The sequence below is a fragment of the Oncorhynchus mykiss genome, chromosome 18 (genome assembly GCF_013265735.2).
Source record: "Oncorhynchus mykiss isolate Arlee chromosome 18, USDA_OmykA_1.1, whole genome shotgun sequence".
Taxonomy (NCBI): Eukaryota; Metazoa; Chordata; class Actinopteri; order Salmoniformes; family Salmonidae; genus Oncorhynchus; species Oncorhynchus mykiss.
In genome coordinates this window covers 16180855-16205559 of record NC_048582.1, presented here as the reverse complement: position 1 = coordinate 16205559, position 24705 = coordinate 16180855, and the positions used below count along the sequence as shown (strand labels likewise).

At 40.7% G+C, this 24705-nt stretch overlaps 1 protein-coding gene across 3 annotated transcripts in view; it reads left to right on the top strand.

Moving 5' to 3' along the window:
- The window catches only part of LOC110495661, a 29151-nt gene extending 4801 nt beyond the window's left edge, over nucleotides 1-24350 (top strand). The window contains exons 2-14 of one of the 3 annotated variants that reach the window (XR_005037385.1): nucleotides 1955-2240; nucleotides 3171-3422; nucleotides 3572-3640; nucleotides 6016-6042; nucleotides 6181-6249; nucleotides 10672-10704; nucleotides 11043-11087; nucleotides 14269-14553; nucleotides 15919-16002; nucleotides 16232-16319; nucleotides 16468-16540; nucleotides 23554-23609; nucleotides 23929-24350. Coding sequence is in view for 2 of the 3 variants with exons in the window: in XM_036952006.1 (XP_036807901.1) it covers nucleotides 1956-2240; nucleotides 3171-3422; nucleotides 3572-3640; nucleotides 6016-6042; nucleotides 6181-6249; nucleotides 10672-10704; nucleotides 11043-11087; nucleotides 14269-14553; nucleotides 15919-16002; nucleotides 16232-16311 (1229 nt within the window). In the remaining variant the exon portion in view is untranslated. Of the gene's footprint in view, nucleotides 1-1954; nucleotides 2241-3170; nucleotides 3423-3571; nucleotides 3641-6015; nucleotides 6043-6180; nucleotides 6250-10671; nucleotides 10705-11042; nucleotides 11088-14268; nucleotides 14554-15918; nucleotides 16003-16231; nucleotides 16320-16467; nucleotides 16688-23553; nucleotides 23610-23928 lie in introns of those variants that run through there. The other 2 variants (XM_036952007.1, XM_036952006.1) reach the window with 2 other exon arrangements.
- The last annotated feature ends 355 nt before the right edge of the window (nucleotides 24351-24705 follow it).

The window sequence follows — 24705 nt, the reverse complement described above, 5'->3', positions numbered from 1 at the left end:
ACTTGCACATCCTCATCTGCACATATATCGCTCCAGTGTAAATTTCTCAATTGTAATTAATTCGCCACTATTGGCCTATTTATTGCCTTACCTCCATACTTCATTTGCACACACTGTATACAGATTGTTCTATTGTGTTATTGACTGTACGTTTGTTTATCCTATGTGTAACTCTGTGTTGTTGATTTTTTTCACACTGCTTTGCTTTATCTTGGCCAGGTCGAAGTTGTAAATGGAACTTGTTTTCAACTGGCCTACCTGGTTAAATAGCTGAAATAAAAAAATATATATATAACGTACAGCAGTCTATATAACACAACAGTCTATATAACACAACAGTCTATATAACACAACAGTCTATATAACACAACAGTCTATATAACTCAACAGTCTATATAACACAGCAGTCTATATAACACAACAGTCTATATAACACAACAGTCTATATAACTCAACAGTCTATATAACACAGCAGTCTATATAACACAACAGTCTATATAACACAACAGTCTATATAACTCAACAGTCTATATAACACAGCAGTCTATATAACACAACAGTCTATATAACACAGCAGTCTATATAACACAACAGTCTATATAACACAACAGTCTATATAACACAGCAGTCTATATAACACAGCAGTCTATATAACACAACAGTCTATATAACACAACAGTCTATATAACTCAACAGTCTATATAACACAGCAGTCTATATAACACAGCAGTCTATATAACACAGCAGTCTATATAACACAGCAGTCTATATAACACAACAGTCTATATAACACAACAGTCTATATAACACAACAGTCTATATAACACAACAGTCTATATAACACAGCAGTCTATATAACACAGCAGTCTATATAACACAACAGTCTATATAACACAGCAGTCTATATAACACAACAGTCTATATAACACAGCAGTCTATATAACACAGCAGTCTATATAACACAACAGTCTATATAACACAGCAGTCTATATAACACAGCAGTCTATATAACACAGCAGTCTATATAACACAACAGTCTATATAACACAGCAGTCTATATAACACAGCAGTCTATATAACACAACAGACAGCAATCTTTATACCGCAACAGTCTATATACCGCAACAGTCTATATACCGCAACAGTCTGTATAACGCACAACAGTCTGTATAACGCACAACAGTCTGTATAACGCACAACAGTCTATATAACACAACAGTCTATATAACACAACAGTCTATATAACACAACAGTCTATATAACACAGCAGTCTATATAACACAACAGTATATAACACAACAGTCTATATAATGTAGCAGTTTGTGACAAACCATCAGTATAGTTGAAAATGCTTTGGCACCCATTTAAACATGTATTTTTCATTTGGTACATGGGAATTTATCTGTAAAGTGAAAGGGAATGTGGATACCTAGTCAGTTGTACAACTGAATGTATTCAACTGAAATGTGTCTTCCGCATTTAACCCAACCCCTCTGAATCAGAGAGGTGTGGAGGGCTATGTACACTACCTCATCACTCAGACTTTTATCATCAAAAAGTCAGTCTGATGGAAACATATCTCTGAGGGGAAATGTGATTATTGTTTTATGCAGATTTTAGAATAATAGCATGAAAATCAGTCGCAGATTGGATGGAAACCTAGCTAGTGATATAATAGTGGACAGGGTATAGACAAAGACTTTAATCTGTGGTGTAGTCTAGATACATTTCTGCTCCAGTGGTGGTGGTGGGGGGGGACATACTAGTCAAAGTGGTCAGACTACATAGACCAGATACACATCAGCAAACAGAATTCTATACATAAAAAGTAAAGGTTGATAATAATGTCAGTTCAATGCCAATATGGTTAGGACTACATATCTATACCCTAACCATAATGTGTTACCCTGGATACATTGATACTCTGATACATGTATGAAATGTCTGCTTTCCAGATCTTTATCTTAAAGTGGGAGGTGAGCTCGTGTTGACGCCGGACAAGTCCACAGTGCCTGACTCCATCATAAGCATCATATGGAAGCATGGGAAGAACAAGGTGGCAGAGTGGGACAAGGATTTTGGTGGTCTGGATATCTATGGTGCCTTCAAAAACCACACAACCCTGGACAATACTACTGGAGAGCTGAGAATCAGTGGATTGGAGAAAACAGACAGTGGAGTTTATTCTGTGGAGTTCAACAGCAAACTGCTTCACAAGACATATACATTATCTGTTATCAGTAAGTGTTTCTGTGTATGTGTGTGTGTGTCTGTGTATGTGTGTGTGTGTAGAAACAGCAGGTTATGTATTTCAGTGCATCACAAGCATTTTCCTAATTGATTCCTGTTTCTTTCCTCTTTACAGAGGCAGTCCCCAAACCCACAATCACTTCTTCCTGTAACCCAGTCTATATAACACAACAGTCTATAACACAACAGTCTATATAACACAACAGTCTATATAACACAACAGTCTATAACACAACAGTCTATATAACACAACAGTCTATATAACACAACAGTCTATAACACAACAGTCTAGCATAACAGACAAGTCTATATAACAACAGTCTATAACACAACACACAACAGTCTATATAACAACAGTCTATATAACACAACTGTCTATATAACACAACAGTCTATATAACACAACAGTCTATATAACACAACAGTCTATATAACACAACAGTCTATAACACAACAGTCTATATAACACAACAGTCTATATAACACAACTGTCTATATAACACAACAGTCTATAACACAACACACAACAGTCTATAACACAACAGTCTATATAACATAACAGTCTATAACACAACACACAACAGTCTATAACACAACAGTCTATATAACAACAGTCTATATAACACAACTGTCTATATAACACAACAGTCTATATAACACAACTGTCTATATAACACAACAGTCTATAACACAACACACAACAGTCTATAACACAACAGCCTATATAACACAACAGTCTATATAACACAACAGTCTATATAACACAACAGTCTATAACACAACAGACAACAGTCTATATAGCACAGCAGTCTATATAACGCAACAGTCGTGTTGCAGCCGTGTAGAAACAGCAGGTTATGTATTGCAGTGCCTCACAAGCTTTTTCCCAAATGATTCCTGTTTCTTTCCTCTATTTACAGAGGCAGTCCCCAAACCCACCATCACTTCTTCCTGTAACCCAGACAAAACCTCCTGCACTCTGACCTGTGAGGGTGACACCACTGATGCTGAACCAGTCACCTACAGCTGGGAAGAGGGAGAGAGGGTGTCCAAGGTCTTAGACAAACAGCTAAGTGTCTCTGAATCAACCAATGGAATCAAGTACACCTGCAAGCTGAGTAATGCTGTTAGTTCGAATGTCAGTGAGCCAGTTGGAGAGGTGTTTGGTCCAGGTGAGTGGACACTCAAGTGTGTTACAGTCTTATGTATTGATATGTTAGTAACACTGCTAGTGTTGTAGGACATTTTAAGTGTGGCAAAATGTTGAGTTCCTGATCAACTCCTGTCAAAAGTATCAATACAAAATGTGTTTTCATTTCAGAGCATTCCAGTATCGGTGCTGTTGTTGCTTTGGTTGTCGTTGCCATTGTAGCGTTTGCTGTCATAATAGGTAAGAGCAGCACATCTATAGTAACAGATCACTGTACATGTACATAGTTGTGAATCACAGATTGACATAACAGCACCAACAACAGTGAGCTATACCCCCTGAAGGGGATACCTGTTATTACAGTACTGTTCAGGCTACTGTTACAGTCAAGACAAGGGGTTAGATGCACCACCTGCTGTAGGGAACAGTCTTCATAATGTGTCACAGGGAGGCACCAATTTGGACCCCGCACAGTATGGATTAGTCTAACCTGAATTAATCATTTAAAGGAATGGTAATTACTGTGTTAACCTAAACATATGAAGACATAGCCACAGTCAACATACTATACAACTGTTGTTACAAACAAACTACAAACATGACTTTAAAGAAAAGGCTCACAGTGCCTCTCTGAAGACGACATGGGTGATGAAACCACGGAAAGCCATTTATTTCCAGTGGAAGAGAAGCAAAGTGTGTGGGGGACAGTTGGTAGCATGGACGAGGGTTGTGAACAGGGCGGAACCAAAGTTGGGGAAAGCTGAACTTTATGGAAATACTTCCCACCATCGCGGCGCGCTTGAAGTACATCACAAATCAATAAAACATCATGTTAGAAAACTGCTAATAATAAGTCATGGGTAGAATCTGAATTATTTACTCCTTGCATCCTCTCTCCTCGCTTCCTTCTCAAAACCTATTGGAGGAGAAGGTCAGAGGGGAGGGACCTCTGTCTTTCTCATCCAATGGGTTTTGAGAAGTAGGAAAGAGGATGCAAGGAGTATGCCTTTGATATTCTCCCCTAGTCGCACAAGTATGCTACATGTTCGATACCATATCAACCATCCACTATAACTGTAATATGTGACGGTGCATAAGGCCTATCTGCAGGTCCATAAAAGGATTGTTCATTTTAGCTGTGTTTGGCTTTACCATAAGAATTGTGGTGTTTCCCTGGTTGGGTAGGTTACATGTAATCAGTTACCCCTAACCCTGGGGGTTTCCATTGGGTATAGCAGGATCTAGCAGTCACTCAAGAACAATCATTTAAAGTAGACAAAAATCATTGGCATGGCTCGGAGAGCAGCTGCCAGCATGGTGCCTTTTCTTTCACTTTTAGAAAGTAGAGAACAGAGAGTGACAGTTTGTTTTGCCGGTCAGCAGTTTAGGCTGGTCACCGATTGCTTTGAATTTGATGTCAGGATTTGAACTCGGCCTTGTAAACCATGTAATCTGATAGCCAGGGAATTGGGAGGTGGTGGAGTCCTCCTTTTTGGTGACCATTCAAAACCAAAAGCTATTTTTTTGCTATTAAAATATAGGTTGTGATAGCTGTAGCCTAATTGGCCCAGGAGGTTAGTGCCATTTTGGTTTCATGTGTTGTCATAAAAATAAACACAACTGAACAACTTCCCCAAAATAAATGTCCTGTTTGTTTTATATAAGCTAGGCTACTTATGGTTTTTAGTCTGTTCGTGTTCTCTTCTCCTTTGTCGTTGAAGACACTATCATGAGTTCCCACCAACATTGTCTTGTGCTCTTCCCACTTTCTACAAAGACTGTTGGTGGGAGGTCATTATAGATCTACACTGTGTGCTCCGTTCCACAAGGATGGCTATAGTCTAGGGGGTCGGCAACCTTTTTCATCTGGAGTGCCAATTTACAGTTATTCCTACCATTTCTAAAGTTCTGCGTGTCAGTTATTATTTTCATATGCGCATTGTAGGCTACCTAATCATGCCCAAAAAATTTCTAACTGCCCACAAACTAAATCATGATATAGCTGTCGACTAGACAGAGGCGCTGTCCATTCAGCACCATGCCACGGAGCTCCACTATGCCTACCTGTACCGAGGAGCTGTCCATTCAGCACCACGCCACGGAGCTCCACAATGCCTACCTGTACAGAGGCACTGTCCATTCAGCACCACGCCACGGAGCTCCACTATGCAGTGCTGAGTCACGGACGTAGCCTTAGGTTCCCTTAAAAAAGCATGTGTAGATTTAGTGATTTTCGAAATTCGTTTAGGTCTTCATGCGTCCTTGTCGATTGTAGGCCTTAGTATGTCATTTGATGTATGGCTTTTATTTCAATGCATGTGTAGTATTTATCTATCATAGTTTGCATTCGTCGTCGGCTGTTTTATGCACTGGTTACTTTCACATTGAAGTCGGCCTGGTGCAGGTACTGTACGCATGCTCTCAGAAATGATGTCTCCTTATTGCAGCTTAAGCATGTAAATGTGGGTGAAGTCACACTCAACAGCTGACAGAATGGTTAATACACAGACTTGTACTTTAAGAGGGGTTATTTCTCACTCTGTTAAACATGACACATAAGCTACTGAACCATGGGTCAACATGGAAAATAAAATGTGTATATTTGTACTCCTCAGGATTTTTGGTGTGGAAGAAAAAGACAGGTAGGATGATTCTGTCTCTTCCTGTCTCAATTATTCATACTCACTACTTCACAGAACATTTGGATTCCAGTGAAAACAAAGAACTATTTGAATGAACATGTTATTGTCTTACATTTTTGAGTTTCTATTTCATTTCAGAATATCCCCAAGACACCTGGATCGACTTTTTGAGAATGTATTGTGGTGGAATTTATGGTAGAATTTGTGGTAAGTGTTACTTACCTTAACTTGACTCTGATCCATATGCAACCTGCTGACAGGGTCCCCAAAGTAATACAAACACAACATTATTCATGTACTGTACTATATTCACAACCTTCCATGCACTACACACATGCTTCCTCACACCACAAGACAGTAGTGTTGTATTTGTCCCATTCCAGAAAACTTTTAATCTATGTGTGTGTGTGAGAGAGAGAGAGAGAGAGAGAGAGAGAGAGAGAGAGAGAGAGAGAGAGAGAGTCCACAGCAGTAATCCCACAACCCATAATATTTCCATGTTTTCTCTTATGCAAATACCTCCTAAATTCAAGGAACCTATTCTACTCTGTTTACAGTAAACAATGTTGATGGATGGTATAACTTTATAGGGATGCAGGCAACAATCAGAATACTGTTGCCCTGGATACTGTTTATCACACTGTAGGGGATGTTCAGGTCACCAACCTTGGAGCTTCAGGGGTTCACTCTGGGGTTGCCACGGATACAGTTTACAGCGTTTTGGAGAGAAGTCTTGTAGAGATTACTCCATGAATCAGAATAATAACAATCAGCCCACTAAACACAGGCAGTAACACTAACACACCTTTTACATGGTACTTCTATAGGGATATTTTGACCATGCAGATATGTGGTGATGTTGTCAGAAATGTGTTTCTCATATTATTAGTGGTGACATTTATTTGAAGAACATGTTTTAGTGACGTCTACATACAGTATGAGAAGGTGATTATTAATGTGAGTTTAAAGTTAGCAGTGTGTGGACTAGCATATATTGAATGTGAATGATGCAGTTGGAATCTGCAAGGAAAATGTTAAATGTAAATGGTGTACTTGTGATGAGTATTTGAAATAACCTGCTTGGTTTTGGTTTATCTTGACATCTTTGCATTTTTGCACTGCAAAATGTCACCCATAGAGGTAACACTGTGGATAAAGATTGTCACTGTCACCCCTTGCTAGTTTGTACTGTTGAAAAACCTATTATTTCGCAATCTTCTGCTCTGTTTGATTTACTCCATGGTTGTCATTCAGGAGGTTTTCAGTTCTGACAACTGTTTCCATGTTGTTTTGTTTGATATGACTGTTACCACTTTAGAGATGTGGATTGTTTCAGAACGTCTCAAGACCTTTGCAGGTTTTGTGTCTTTAAGAACTTACAGTATTTATCTACTGCAGGGGTAGGTAACCCTGGTCCTAGAGGGTCGCAGGCACAATATGTTTTTGATTTAACTGACCTAGAAGACCAGGTGTGTTGAATTTAGGCAATCGCTGAACTGATCAATTAGCTCAGTTGGTCTGGTGTGGTGCCTAGTTGGAACAAAGTCCTGCAGTTCCTACTTTACTGACATTATTGTCCCCATGGGGAAATGTTGTTGCAGTGTCATGTACATGTTTAAAGTGGCTTGGGTCCAAAATTATTTTGTGCCTTGCGGAGGGCCCTGACCTTAAGGATCTCATCCAGGACTGTCTGTGTGACTCCAAGTACCTTGCTTGTTGTGGTGATAATCCTTCTCAGCATATTTCTCTGGCTGACAGTGGCATTGCCAAATCAACAAACAATACATTGTCAGTATATAGTAAAGTCAACATTAAAAGATCCCAGCTTTTTGAGAAAGTACAGTCTCTGTTGACTCTTTTTGTAGATCAGGTCTGTACATTTACTCCACTGAAGCTTATTGTCCAAGAGGACACCATGATATTTGTATTCCTCTACAATCTCTATATTCTGACCTCTGAAAGATGTTGCAGAGGTTGGTGTTATACGCTTCCTGAAGTCTATGAACATCTCTTTGGTCTTGTTGGTATTGAGGACCAAGTGTGATTCATCACACCACTCTACAAAGGACCGGGCCATGTTGTTCCTCGTCATCATGCAATAGTACAACTATAGTACAACTATTAGTATTGGAATTAGTGGGGACAAAACACATCCCTGAGGAGAGTCTCTGTTGATGGTGCGTATGTCCCACATGTGGGGACCTACTTTGATCCGCTGTGACCTCTGGCTCAGGAAGTCCAACAGCCACAAAATTAGCCCCCCATCTTAGGAGAATTCCCGAATGAGTCTCTGTGACAGAATGTAAGGCTGGATTGTGTTGAAAACAGAAGAAGAGTCAACAAATAAAACTCTGACAGGGGATTTGGCACCCTCTAGATGTCTATAGACTATGTTGAGAAGATTAAGAATGGCATCATCAACTCCTCTGCTGGGCTGATAGGCAAACTGAAATGGGTCGAGGAGTTTCTCGGTGGCGCGGAGAATGACTTTTCACAATTTTCTCAAATCATTTCATTACTAAGGATGTCAAGGCGACATTGCGGTAGTCATTCAGCACAGAGGGATTAGATGTGTAGCTGCTCGACCGAGGAATGGAAAATGTAAAAACACCAGCCAATTGTTCAGCCCAGTGCTTTAACACATGCCCAGTTATTTTGTCTGGGCTTTAGTGGGAGTTACATCCAGGAACAACTTCACAACATCAGCCTGTCTAACAACAACCCTCTCAAACATTCGTAATGATGCTTCCATTTGTTTTATGTCCGACACAAGGTCGTCAGATTCAAATCTTGAGAAGAAAGCATCCAGTTCATTAGCCATGTTCTGGCCCTCATGTCTCCCAAGCTCAGCATTGTTTTTTCCCCTGCCTGTGTGGAGGGCACTTGCCATGGATTTAATCCCTTGCCAGGCCACCCTTGAGTTTCCTGAGGAGAGGGTCCTCTCCACCCTTTCCTTTATGCCTCCTTGTCCACCAGTATCTGTCTTTTGATCTCATGTTGTACGTCTCTTAAAGCCTGTCTATTACCCTCCTCATAAACTGCCTTCTTCCCATTAAGTAGTAATTTTAGATGTTTTGATACCCAAGGCTTATTGTTAGGGAAGATTTTACACAACTGACTCAACACAGACGTTCACATAGTCTGAAACGACACCTGTGAGTTCATCAAGATCAGAGCTGCTGTCCTCGTACCTCCCACATAGTACAGTCAAAACACCCTTGGAGACGAGTGACACTATTGTCGTTCCAGATGTGGACAGTTTTAACTGTAGGTTTCTCCCTCAGTAGGTTGGACAGAGGTAGACATGAAGATGGTCTGATGTCCCCAGGGGAGGTCTGGTGGTGGCAGAGAAAGCATTTATTGTCCCAGAGCACAAATCAAGAGTCTTATTTTTTCTAGTGTGACATTTCACATACTGGTGGTACGTGAACAGGACCTAGTGCAAAGTACAGTTGTTAAAATCCCCTAAAATAAATGTGGGTGCGTCGGGGAGATGGATTCCAGTTTCTGTGACAGATTATGAATAATCTCTGATGCTTTTGTTACATTAGCTTTTGGTTGAATGTACACAATGGTAACAAACAATTGGGGGAACTCACAGGGCAGATAGTAGGGTCACAGTGACACAGAAGCAGTTCAATGTCGGGGGTACGGAGTCTCTCTCTTACCAGTATCGATTTACACCACTGGTCCCTGACAAGCAGGCAGACTCCCCCACCGTGATGTTTCCCTGTGACGGTCAGATCACGGTCCGCTCTGACCAGTGTGAAGCCACTTCCCTGTCTGGTACTCTGTCATCCAAACAAGTCTCAGTAAACCCCAACAAACAGGCCTCCCGGTATTCGTGTTGGAAGCGCAGAGTCGTTGACAACTCATCCTCTTTCCCCTCAGTGACTGGGCATTGATCAGCAAAGTGGTGGGTAAGAGAGGTGGTGTCTGGGATTAGATGGGCCATTTGGATATCCATCGTGTTTGAGTTGCATTGTAGTAGAAACTTTTTGCGGATTCCGCTGCCAGCAGCGTTTTCATAATTTAGTCCGTTTGTAGTGGGTATGTACACGATCAACAAGATCAGTCCCAACACATCACCACTGTAAAACCATCATTGACAGATGGTTTACAAACCAAGTGTACAAATTAAAAACATAAAATAACGCCACACCAAACGTCACACACACTCCTCATTAAGTATGTAGAATGATATAGCTGTCTACGAGACAGAGGTGCTGTCCATTCAACACCATGGAGCTCAACTATGCCTACCTGTACCAAGGAGCTGTCCATTCAGCACCATGGAGCTCAACTATGCCTACCCGTACCGGTTTGGTTGTTTCAGTTAAAGCCAGGGATGGAAACAACCAAACCACAGGCATAGATGCTCGTCTTCATAGCTCAGAATATCACAAGAACATACATTGATTGCTATTTTATTTTAATTCTGTTAATTACTTTAAATATGAAGTCGCTGTTTAAGTCAATGATACTTGATGGTAAGACGGTGTCATTCGACTGGAATTCTACCACTTAGCATCCTTTTCATTGTCATCCAGAAGTGAACACAACAAATACTAATGTGATCTGTGTATGAGAATGCTAAACTAAACTTTTCTCCTCTTCTCTTCTTCTCAGCTAAAGGCACCGATGGAGTCCAGCCAGAACAAGGCAAGTAATCCAGTTAATTTAAGACTTTATAAAGCAGAAGTAACTTCTTTAAGTAGCATTTGGTGCCGTAGGAGAGAGGCTGTAGTTGATGTTTTCCTTCTGTGTGATTCTGCAGAGGTTACTTTTCCTCTAATGCCATCACCAGAAATCTGTTTTAACTCAATTAGGGACCTTAGGGACCCTACTCACGTGTGTGTGTGTGTGTGTGTGTGTGTGTGTGTGTGTGTGTGTGTGTGTGTGTGTGTGCGTGCGTGCGTGCGTGCGTGCGTGCGTGCGTGCGTGTGCGTGCGTGCGTGCGTCCGTCCGTGTCCGTGTCCGTGTCCGTGTCCCCAAAACAGGGAAAAGCAATGCAGATAAAGCTGAAAAGGGGCAGGGGGATGAAGGTATGTATGAAACTTAAGTGGACCGTTTACCCGGTAACAGAGTGCTCTGGCGGTTACAATACACTCAAGACATATTTGTCCCACATGAGTTGATTCCTGTAACTTACTGATTCTTAAAAGCTAAATATACTGAAAAAATATATACATGCAACAATTTCAACGATTTTACTGAGTTTCAGTTCATATAAGGAAATCATTCAATTAAATTCAGTAGGCCCTTATCTATGCAATTCACATAACTGGGTAGGGGCGCAGCCATGGGTTGGCATGGGAGGGCATAGGCAGGCCCACCCACTGGGGAGCCAGGCCCAGCCAATCAGAATGAATTTTTCTATACAAAAAGGCTTTATTACAGACACAAATCAAGTTTAACCTCTCTAGGGTACGTGGGACGGTAGCGTCCCACCTGGCCAACATCCAGTGAAATTGCAGAGCGCGTAATTCAAAAATACTCAATTCAAATATTTAACATTCTTCAAAATATATGTTATACATGAAAATAAAGCTTAACTTCTTGTTAATCCAGCCGCTGTGTCAGATTTCAAAAAGGCTTTACGGCGAAAGCATACCATGCGATTATCTGAGGACAGCGCCCAGCACACAAAACATTACATACAGTTAGTTACCAGGCAAGTAGATTAGTCAGAAATAGCAATAAAATGTATAACTTACCTTTGATGATCTTCATATGGTTGCACTCACAAGACTCCCAGTTACACAATAAATGTTTGTTTTGTTCGATAAAGTCCCTCTTTATATCCAAAAACCTCCGTTTTGTTGGCATGTTTTGTTCAGTAAGCCAATGGCTCAAAGGCAGTCACAACAGGCAGACCAAAAAAACATGTCAAACAATGTTTATTATCAATCCTCAGGTTGTTTTTAGTCATAATAATCAATCATATTTCAACCGGACAATAGCTTCGTCAATATAAAAGAAAAACCAGAAAGGCGCGCTCTCGGTCGTGCGCAGCAAACAAGTCTGGGGACTTCCCAGTGTCCACTCACTCAGAGTGGTCTTACTCCCTAATTTCTCAGAATACAAGCCTAAATTCTAATTTAGGCTCTATTCTAAAATGGTTTAAATTAATTTTTTCTCATCAATCTACACACAATACCCCATAATGACAAAACGAGAACAGGTTTATTGATTTTTTTGGAAAATGAATAAAAAATAAAAAACAAAAATACCTTTATTTATATAAGTATTCAGAACCTTTGTTATGAGACTCAAAATTGAGCTCAGGTGCATCTCTGTTTTCATGGATCATCCTTGAAATGTTTCTACAACTTGATTGGAGTCCACCTGTAGAAAATTAAATTGATTGGACATGATTTGGAAAGGCAAACACCTGTGTATATAAAACCAAAACCAAGCCATGAGGTCAAAGGAATTGCCCGTAGAGCCCCGAGACAGGATTGTGTCGAGGCACACATGTGGGGAAGGGTACCAAAACATTTCTGCAGCATTGAAGGTCCCCAAGAACACAGTAGCCTCCATCGTTCTTAAATTGAAAAAAATTGGAACCAGCAAGACTCTTCCTAGAGTTGGACGCCCGGCCAAACTGAGCAATCAGGGGAGAAGGGCCTTGGTCAGGGAGGTGACCAAGAACCCGATACTCCCAGAGTTCCTCTGTGGAGATGGGAGAAGCTTTTAGAAGGACAACCATCTCTGCAGCACTCCACCAATCAGGCCTTTATGGTAGAGTGGCAGAGTGGCCACGGTGAAGAATGGTGGCAGCATTGTGCTTTGGGGATGTTTTTCAGTGGCAGGGACTGGGAGACTAGTCAGGATCGAGGGAAAGATGAACGGAGCAAAGTACAGAGAAATCCTTGATGAAAACCTGCTCCAGAGCGCTCAGAATGGGGCAGACGTTAACCTTCCAACAGGACAGCGACCCTAAGCACACAGCAAAGAGAACGCAGGAGTGGTTTCGGGACAAGTCTCTGAACGTCCTTGAGTGGCCCAGTCAGAGCCCGGACTTGAGCATTGAGCATCTCTGGAGAGTCCTGAAAATAGCTGTGCAGCGATGCTCCCTGACCGAGCTTGAGAGGATCTGCAGAGAGGAATGGGAAAAACTCCCCAAATACAAGTGTGCCAAGCTTGTAGCGTCATACCCAAGAGGACACGAGGCTGTAATCGCAGCCAAATGTGCTTCAACAAAGTATTGAGTAAAGGGTGTGAATACTAATGTAATGTTATATTTACATTTTTGATTTATTAGTACATTTCGAAAAATGTAAACAAACCTGTTTTTGCTTGGTCATTATGGGGTATTGTCTGTAGATTGATGAGGGGGGGGGGGGACGATTGATTCCAATTTAGAATAAGACGAATGTAACAAAATGCTGAAAAAGTCAAGAAATAAGCTTTTTAGCATATGGAACATTTCTGTGATCTTTTATTTCAGCTCATGAAACATGGGGCCAACACATGTTATATATATTTTTATTCAGTAAATCTTAATGACTATGTGTACAGTACATACAATTTGTATAAAACCCATATGGGTGTGAGACAACATCCCTCCCTGTAGCTGTATGAGAAGTGTATGATAAGGCTAATGTGTAATGTATGTATTATGTTGAGTGTGTAATGTACAGTGTCTATTTTGTATACAGCAGTACTGTGTGTCTCAGACAATTTTCCCCTTGGGACATTAAAGTTCATCCTCTTCCTATACGCTGTATCTATAATTATATGACAATATTTTAGGTTGACTATAATTTCATTACACAATTTCCGATACATCTCATGCCTTACTTTTATTTTCCTGCATCAGTAAAATCAGGAAGTGCATCATCTATGCCTCTACTGCCATCCAATCCAATTAGACTGGTTTTGGATTTCTCCCTGAACAATAAGTTTGCCATTTTTGATATAATAGTGGACAGCCTCCGAGGCAGGGTGTACCCAAAGATTGTCAGCTGTAGTGTAGTCTAGATACATTTCTGCTCCGGTGGTGGTGGTGGTGGGGGGGGGGGGACATACTAGTCACGGTGTTCAGACTACATAGACCAGATACACCCAGCAAGCGGAATTCTAGATATAAACAGTAAAGGTTGATAATAATGTCAGTTCAATGCCAATAGGGTTAGGACTACATATTTATACCCTAACCATAATGTGCTACCCTGGATACATTGATACTCTGATACATGAATGAAATGTCTGCTTTTCCAGATCTTTATCTTAAAGTGGGAGGTGAGCTCGTGTTGACGCCGGACAAGTCCACAGTGCCTGACTCCATCACAAGCGTCCTATGGAAGCATGAGAAGAGCTACGTGGCAGAGTGGGAAAATGAATTTGATCGTCTGACCATCTATGGTGTCTTCAAAGGCCGCACAACCCTGAACCAGACTACTGGAGAGCTGAGAATCAGTGGCTTGAAGAAAACAGACAGTGGAGTTTATTCTGTGGAGTTCAACAGAAAACTTCTTGATAAGACATATAAAATATCTGTTAGCAGTAAGTGTTTCTGTGCGTGTGCATATATCTGTGTGTATGTACCCATGTGTATGTGTGTGCGTTGCCGTGTAGAAACAGCAGGTTATGCAATGCATCACAGGCATTTTTTTTGGTTCAGTACACATTATACTGTGTATTATAAGTATTGGAGTTTTTCTTTCAAGTTATCTGATTAGAGAAAGTTTGAACTTCTGTTCTCCTTAGCAGCAGGTCAAACAGTCCTAAATATGAGTCAAAGCCTGATGGTAAGAAGACAGTGGCATTCACCTGGAATTCACTTAGCCTCCTTTTCATTCTCATCCAGAAGTGAACACAACAAATACTAATATGGTCTGTGTATGAGAATGCTAAAGCTCTCTTCTCTTCACCTCACTTATGTTTATACAGTCTTAAATGAACTGGATGACTTGCCTGGTTCTGGCTGGACTACATCACTGACTTTAACTTCTTTAAAGATGTACTACACAGAAATCCCTCCATTTCCTTGTTGATCAAATTCTAGTAGTTTGCCTAATTTCAGTTTATGTGAAGAAAACAAGCTGTCATTGTGTAGAGAATCATTTTACCATCTAAACCTCTGAAAAATATGTTTTCCATAACCAAAAATATTGTATATTCATATTTTTGAAGCTGGTGTACAAAACCAAAATGGGAAGCATAGAACTATCACACATAGAACAGATCTACCACTTAGACTTGCTTGCAATGGGAGTGAAAGATCTATAACTCACATTTCTATGTGGATTTGGTTGGATCGCCCAAAAAGTTACATATTGTTGCTTTAAGCAGTGTTTGATGCAGTAGGAGAGAGGCTGTAGTTGATGTTTTCCTTTTATTTGATTCTGCAGAGGTTACGGTTCCACTAATGGCCATCTCCAGAAATCTGTTTTAATTCAATTAGGGACCTTTGTGTGTGTGTGTGTGTGTGTGTGTGTGTGTGTGTGTGTGTGTGTGTGTGTGTGTGTGTGTGTGTGTGTGTGTGTGTGTGTGTGTGTGAGATTGCACAGCTGTAAATCCCACCACCGAGAATATTTTTTTCTCAACCTTATGCAAATTTAAAGGGCAAATACATTTTAAATTCAAGGAACCTCTTCTACTCTGTTTGCTGTAATCAATGTTGATGGTGTAAATGTACACGGTACGCATAAAAAGGTTGGATGGAAACCTGGTTACAGATTGAGGTGAAAGTGGTGTTACACTGGAATTCTACCATCAAATATGTTGAGGATTGTTAGAACAAGTCTGGTTTAAAAAACATATTGTGGTGGGAGGGCTTGCTGTCTAAGAAAACACTGTCTGGGAAACACTGGTGGTTCAGTAGAGAGGCTGTCGTACATGTTTTACCTTCTCTGTGTGTTTCCTCAGGGGGCGATGATGAGACTACAATGAATGGCAGCGCTGCACCAGGGGGCGACCTTGACGCCACTGAAAAAGGAGAGGCAAATGGAGGTGTGTATGAGAAAGGGACAGTTCACCTCAAATCCCTCTGTATGCGTCAGGATACATGTACAGACCTCAGTCTCAAATAGATGGGAAAGACTGGCATCATCTTAAACTGTCACAAACGGTGATAACAGAGAAGGAATCAGTGCCATTGTTATTACAGCATTCTTGAATCACATGAATTCTGAATGGTTCCATTTCTCTAGTTGAGTTCTCCTATTGTGTTTTCTTGCAGAGGGGTCCGTGCTGCTGAAAGAAGACACGGTGAAGTACGACAATGGAAAGGGGGAAACAGAAGAGAATTCAACATTGTAGGACGGACGGTAAGTTGGAGTGTGATAACAATGTAGACTGTTTTCACTTCATTTCCCTTTATTGTGCAATACTTCTGGTCAACTCACTATAAGTAGACTGTTAGTCTGTTACCAACTCTTATTCCTAATGATTTATTCCTAACTGACATCTCTCTAGCCAGGGAACTGTGGACCAGAGGCACCGTCTCATCTTGACCACCAGCACTGGACGACATGGGTGACCCTCTGAGGTTGCGTTTTTTGTGGATTTATCCTTTTTTGGGAAAGATCTGAATTTTATCATTATTGAGAATCTAAAGATTTAAAGGAACTGAATCTCTTTTTGACTTTTTTTTTTTTTGAAAAAAAAAATCACCTTTATTTAACCATATAGGCTAGATGAGAACAAGTTCTCATTTACAACTGCAACCTGGCCAAGATAAAGCAAAGCAGTGCGACACAAACAACAACAGAGTTACACATGGAATAAACAAACATACAGTCAAAAATACAATAGAAAAAGTATATATACAGGCAATAAATAGACCATATTGGCGAAATAATTACAATATAATTACAATATAGCAATTAAACACTGGAGTGATAGATGTGCAGAAGATGAGTGTGCAAGTAGAGATACTGGGGTACAAAGAAGCAAAAATAAATAACATTATGGAGATGAGGTAGTTGGATGGGCTATTTACAGGTGCAGTGATCTGTGAGCTGCTCTGACCGCTGGTGCTTAGCTAGTGAGGGAAATATGAGTCTCCAGCTTCAGTGATTTTTGCAGTTCGTTCCAGTCATTGGCAGCAGAGAACTGGAAGGAAAGATGGCCTGAAGGAGGAATTGGCTTTTTAGGGTGACCAGTGAGATACACCTGCTGGAGCGCGTGCTACGGGTGGGTGCTGCTATGGTGGCCAGTGAGCTGAGATAAGGCGGAGCTTTACCTAGCAAAGACTTATAGATGACCTGGAGCCAGTGTGTTTGGCTACGAATATGAAGCGAGGGCCAGCCAACGAGAGCATACAGTTCGCAGTGGTGAGTAGTATATGGGGCTTTGGTGACAGAACGGATGGCACTGTGATAGACTGAATCCAATTTGCTGAGTAGAGTGTTGGAGTCTATTTTGTAAATTACATCGGAGGATCGGTTTATATAGTCAGTTTTACGAGGGTATGTTTGGCAGCATGAGTGAAGGATGCTTTGTTGCGAACTAGGAAGCCGATTCCAGATTTAATTTTGGATTGGAGATGCTTAATGTGAGTCTGGAAGGAGAGTTTACAGTCTAACCAGACACCTAGGTATTTGTAGTTGTCCACATATTCTAAGTCAGAATCGTCCAGAGTAGTGATGCTGGACGGGCTGGCAGGTGTGGGCAGCGATCGGTCGAAGAGCATGCATTTAGTTTTACTTGCATTTAAGAGCAGTTGGAGGCCACAGAAGGAGAGTTGTATGGCATTGAAGCTCATCTGGAGGTTAGTTAACACAGTGTCCAAAGAAGGGCCAGAAGTATACAGAATAGTGTTACGAACCGGCTCAAAGCCCGTAACAAAAGGGAGACAATGTGGAGATAAGGAGTAACAAAACATATATTTACTAAATAAACTAAACTAAGTACAATATACAATGGTGTGTGTAATCAGTAGTGTAAGTGAGTGTTTTGCATGCATAAATGTTATAATGCAGGGTGTTGAAAGATGCCAAAGCAAACCAACCAAAAAGCCACCAAGAAACACAACAAAATCTATAAAGGTGTCTGCATGGAGAGTCTCTTCCATGAAGGGGGAAGTGGTGTATTTATTCTATGACACAGCGGGCCCAGGTGTTTCACATGTAGCTGACGACCCTCCCAACTCCGCCCACCGGCATCCTAATAAGGAAACAAGAACAAAGAGAATACGGCTTTCTAATCTCTGGGGATCTCAGACGATATGAAAGAGAGGTTGAACAGGCTAGTAATAGGGGTTGCAACCCTATTTTAGAAAATCTCATTTTAGAAAGAGAGGGTCCAGATTGTCTAGCCTGGCTGATTTGTAGGGGTCCAGATTTTGCAGCTCTTTCAGAACATCAGCTATCTGGATTTGGGTGAAGGAGAAATGGGGGAGGCTTGCGCAAGTTTCTGTGGGGGGTGCAGGGCTGTTGACCGGGGTAGGGGTAGCCAGGTGGAAAGCACGGCCAGCCGTGGAAAAATGCTTATTGAAGTTCTCACTTATCGCGGATTTATCGGTGGTGACAGTGTTTCCTAGCCTCAGTGCAGTGGGCAGCTGGGAGGAGGTGCTCTTATTCTCCATGGACTTTACAGTGTCCCAGAACTTTTTGGAGTTTGTGCTACAGGATGCAAATTTCTGCTTGAAAAAGCTAGCCTTTGCTTTCCTAACTGCCTGTGTATATTGGTTCCTAACTTCCCTGAAAAGTTGCATATCACGGGGGCTATTCGATGCTAATGCAGAATGCCACAGGATGTTTTTGTGCTGGTCAAGGGCAGTCAGGTCTGGAGTGAACCAAGGGCTATATCTGTTCTTAGTTCTACATTTTTTGAATGGGGCATGCTTATTTAAGATGGTGAGGAAAGGACTTTTAAAGAATAACCAGGCATCCTCTACTGACGGAATGAGGTCAATATCCTTCCAGGATACCCGGGCCAGGTCAATTAGAAAGGCCTGCTCACTGAAGTGTTTTAGAGAGCGTTTGACAGTGATGAGGGGTGGTCGTTCGACCGCAGACAATGGGTTATTGTGTTCAGATTGATGAGGGGGGGGTAAACTATTGAATCCATTTTAGAATAAGACTAATGTAACAACATTTTGAAAAAGTCAAGGGGTCTGAATACTTTCCAAATGCACTGTATCCTGGCAAAGGAGAAATGTTCACTAACAGGGATGTAAACAAATTTGTGCAGAAATCTTTAGAGAAATAAGCTTTTTTGCATATGGAACATTTCTGTGATCTTTTATTTCAGCTCATGAAACATGGGACCAACACATGTTATATATATTTTTATTCAGTAAATCTTAATGACTATGTGTACAGTACATACAATTTGTATAAAACCCATATGGGTGTGAGACAACATCCCTCCCCGTGGCTGTATGAGAAGTGTATGATAAGGCTAATGTGTAATGTATGTATTATGTTGAGTGTGTAATGTACAGTGTCTATTTTGTATACAGCAGTACTGTGTGTCTCAGACCATTTTCCCCTTGGGACATTAAAGTTCATCCTCTTCCTATATGCTGTATCTATAATTATATGACTATTTTAGGTTGACTATAATTTCATTACACAATTTCTGATACATCTCATGCCTTACTTTTATTTTCCTGCATCAGTAAAATCAGGAAGTGCATCATCTATGCCTCTACCGCCATTCAATCCAATTAGACTGGTTTTGGATTTCTCCCTGAACAAGATGTTTGCCATTTTTTGCCCCATTCTGGAACTTTGAGCCCCTCTAGTGGTTTAATAGGATCTATATTGATATAATAGTGGACAGGGTGTCCCCAAAGACTTTAATCTGTAGTGTAGTCTAGATACATTTCTGCTCCGGTGGTGGTGGGGGATACTAGTCAAAGTGGTCAGACTACATAGACCAGATACACATCAGCAAACAGAATACTAGATATAAACAGTAAAGGTTGATAATAATGTCACTTTCAATGCCAATAGGGTTAGGACTACATATTTATACCCTAACCATAATGTGTTACCCTGGATACATTGATACTCTGATACATGTATGAAATGTCTGCTTTTCAGATGATCTTTATCATGAAATCAAATCAAATTTTATTGATCACATACACATGGTTTGCAGATGTTAATGCGAGTGTAACGAAATGCTTGTGCTTCTAGTTCCGACAATACAGTAATATCTAACAAGTAATCTAATACATTCACAACAACTACCTTATACACACAAATGTAAAGGGATGAATAGAATATGTACATATAAATATATGGATGAGCGATGGTCGTGCGGCATATGCAAGATGCAGTAGATGGTATAGAATACAGTATATAGATGAGTAATGTTGGATGTGTAAAGATTATTAAAGTGCCGTTATTTAAAGTCACTAATGATACTTTTATTAAGTCAATTTATTAAAGTGGCCAGAGATTTGAGTCTGTATGTTGGCAGCAGCCTCTCTATGTTAGTGATGGCTGTTCAACAGTTTGATGGCCTCGAGATAGAAGCTGTTTTTCAGTCTCTCTGTCCCAGCTTTGATGCACCTGTACTGACCTCACCTTCTGGATGATAGCGGGGTGAACAGGCAGTGGCTCGGGTGGTTGCCTCCATCACAAGCATCGTATGGAAGCATGGGAAGTACACAGATCCGGGTGGTCTGGGTATCTATGCTGCTTTCATAAACCGCACAACCCTGAACCAGACTACTGGAGAGCTGAGAATCAGTGGATTGAAGATATAAGACAGTGGAGTTTATTCTGTGGAGTTCAACAGAAAACAGCTTGACAAGACATATACAGTCGTGGCCAAAAGTTTTGAGAATGACACAAATATTAATTTCCACAAAGTTTGCTGCCTCAGTGTCTTTAGATATTTTTGTCAGATGTTACTATGGAATACTGAAGTATAATTACAAGCATTTCATAAGTGTCAAAGGCTTTTATTGACAATTACATGAAGTTGATGCAAAAAGTCAATATTTGCAGTGTTGACCCTTCTTTTTCAATCCGCCCTGGCATGCTGTAAATTAACTTCTGGGCCACTGATGGCAGCCCATTCTTGCATAATCAATGCTTGGAGTTTGTCAGAATTTGTGGGTTTTTGTTTGTCCACCTGCCTCTTGAGGATTGACCACAAGTTCTCAATGGGATTAAGGTCTGGGGAGTTTCCTGGCCATGGACCCAAAATATTGATGTTTTGTTCCCCTAGCTACTTAGTATTCACTTTTGCCTTATGGCAAAGTGCTCTATCATGCTGGAAAAGGCATTGTTCGTCACCAAACTGTTCCTGGATGGTTGGGAGAAGTTGCTCTCGGAGGATGTGTTGGTACCATTCTTTATTCATGGCTGTGTTCTTAGGCAATATTGTGAGTGAGCCCACTCCCTTGGCTGAGAAGCAACCCCACACATGAATGGTCTCAGGATGCTTTACTGTTGGCATGACACAGGACTGATGGTAGCACTCACCTTGTCTTCTCCGGACAAGCTTTTTTATGGATGCCCTAAACAATCGGAAAGGGGATTCATCAGAGAGAATGACTTTACCCCAGTCCTCAGCAGTCCAATCCCTGTACCTTTTGCAGACTTTCAGTCTGTCCCTGATGTTTTTCCTGGAGAGAAGTGGCTTCTTTGCTGCCCTTCTTGACACCAGGCCATCCTCCAAAAGTCTTCTCCTCACTGTGCGTGCAGATGCACTCACACCTGCCTGCTGCCATTCCTGAGCATGCTCTGTACTGGAGGGCCCCAATCCCGCAACTGAATCAACTTTAGGAGACGATCCTGGCACTTGCTGGACTTTCTTGGGCTCCCTGAAGCCTTCTTCACAACAATTGAACCACTCTCCTTGAAGTTCTTGATGATCCGATAAATGGTTGATTTAGGTGCAATCTTACTGGCACCAATATCCTTGCCTGTGAAGCCCTTTTTGTGTTAAAGAAATGATGACAGCACGTGTTTCCTTGCAGGTAACCATGGTTGACAAAGGAAGAACAATGATTCCAAGCACCACCCTCCTTTTGAAGCTTCCAGTCTGTTATTCGAACTCAATCAGCATGACAGAGTGATCTCCAGCCTTCAACACTCACACCTGTGTTAACGAGATTATCACTGACATGATGTCAGCTGGTCCTTTTGTGGCAGGGCTGAAATGCATTGGAAATGTTTTTTCATTTGCATGGCAAAGAGGGACTTTGATCAGATGAATTGCAATTAATTGCAATCTTCATAACATTCTGGAGTATATGCAAATTGCCATCATACAAACTGAGGCAGCAGACTTTGTGAAAATAAATTGTGTGATTCTCAAAACGTATGGCCACGACTGTACACTGTTATCAGTAAGTGTTTCTGTGTGCGTATGTATATATCTGTGAGTATGTACCCGTGTGTATGTCTGTGCGTGGTCATGTAGAAACAGAAGGTTATGCAATGCCTCACAAGCATTTTTTTGTTTAGTATACATTATACTGTGTATTATAAAAGTATTGGATATTTCTTTCAAATGATCGGATTAGAAAGAGTTTGTCCTTCTGTTCTCATCAGCAGCTGACACCTAAATATGAGTCAAAACCTGAGGGTAAGAAGGCAGTGGCATTCACCTGGAATTCTGCCACTGAGCCTCCTTTTCATTGTCATCCAGAAGTGAATACAACAAATACTAATGTGATCTGTGTATGAGAATGATAAGCTCAACTTCTCTCTTCTCTTCTTCTCAACTAAAGGCAGTGATGTAGTCCAGTCAGAACAAGGCGAGTCATACAGTTAATTTAAGGCTGTACAAACAGAAGCAACTTCTTTAAAGATGGACTATACAGAAATCATTCCTCCATTTCCTGGGTGATATAATTATAAAAGTGTACATAATTTCACTTTGTGACAAAATAAGCAATCAGTGTAAAATATATTTTGAATAACCAAACATATTGTTTATTCAGCTGTTTGAAGTTGGTGTACAAAACCCGAAACGGGAAGCATAGAAATAGCACACATAGAATGCTTCTGATACTTGCTTTCAACGGGAATGAAGGGGAAGGGGACGCAGACCAAGCTGGGCAGGGGAATGAAGGTGTTTATGAAACTTAAGCAGATAGTTTACCTGGTAACAGAGTGCTCTGGCAGTTACAGTGAACTCAAACCATATTTGTCCTGATAATTTGATTCCTGTAACTGACTGATTCTGAAAAGCTAAATACATTATCGTGTGTTGTATTATAAGAAGAGAGGGTTCATCTAGAACAAACTCATTCCACGAAGGGCTTAGCGTCTACTGATTTTAGTTTTTTCCTTTCAGTTTAAGACCTAGACAACCAGGTGAGGGGAGTTCCTTACTAATTATTGACATTAATTCATCAATCGAGTACGAGGGGCGAACACCCCTCAGACACACGACCCTCCGTGGAATGAGTTTGTCACGTGATCTAGAGTGTTACTTGAAATGATATAACTAGAGCTAGTTAGTGGTCCAGAATAGACGACCACTGTTGTAGCTTGTGAGGGTGTGAAGGGAGACCAGGGATATGTGTGTGTGTGTTGTGTGCGTATGATTATGTCCAACTCTTCTGCTTGTGTGTTTTCTTGCCAGATGCCACTCCATTGAAGTAGAAAGACCACCAGTAAAGAATCCAGTATTTTAGGATGGTAAGTCTGAGTCTGAGAAAGACACCAACCACAACATTTATTAAGAAGCATTAGGAAGTGCTCACATTGTTATCACATTATTATGTTAGTGATGATCAACATGGTATTTTTCTTTTAATTTGGATCCAATGAACAAAACAATGAACAAGTCTGATTGGTGCTGGTATTCTTAAAGGAAAGGAAGAACACCTGTTGTTGCATTTATAACATAAGACCAATAGTTTTTCCAGACCATGTGACCTGACCAGGAAAAACTCCTGGCCCTAGTCATTAGTAATGTTTTGTCTCATGAGCTCTTTCCTCTGTTGCTTCCTTCCAGCTAGTGGTCTTCCTGGTGGGGTAACTGAGGACCAGAAACATGGGGTTTGAAGGCTCTCAGTACATGACTCCATATCTGTTACATTGAGACAAATGACCAAGAAGAGAGAAACATGTTTGAACTGTTGGAGATGTTTTTAATGAAATGTACATTTAAAATGAAGGAAAACAACAGGCGAACGTTGCACAAAGTAACATGCATTCAATCAGATGAAGTACAGTGAGCTACAAAAGTATTGGCACCGACATCTTTAGCTGTTTTGGCTCTGTACTCCAGCACTTTAGATTTAAAATTATACAATGACTATAAAGTTAAAGTACAGACTGACAGCTTTGATTTGAGGGTATTTTCATCCATATCAGTTGAGCCGTTTAGAAATTACAGCACTTTTGTACATAGTCCCCCCATTTTAGGGGACCTAAAGTATTGGGACAAATTCGCTTATGTGTATTATTGAGTCACTTTTATTCTAAATAGGAAGATAATGTTTCTAAACACTTTTACATTAACACGGACGCTACCATGATTACGGATAATCCTGAATGAATCATGAATAATGCGTTGAGGAATGAGAAAGTTAGATGCAGATGTTAGCAAGTCTTGAGGGTCTGATATTTGTGCGTCTAACTTTCTCATTCATTATTTATGATTCATTCAGGATTATCCATAATCATGGTAGCATCCATATTAATATAGAGGTGTAAAGAAACATATATTCTAATTTACAATAAAAGTGACAGAATACATTATTTACCATTCATTTCTATCAGACACTAA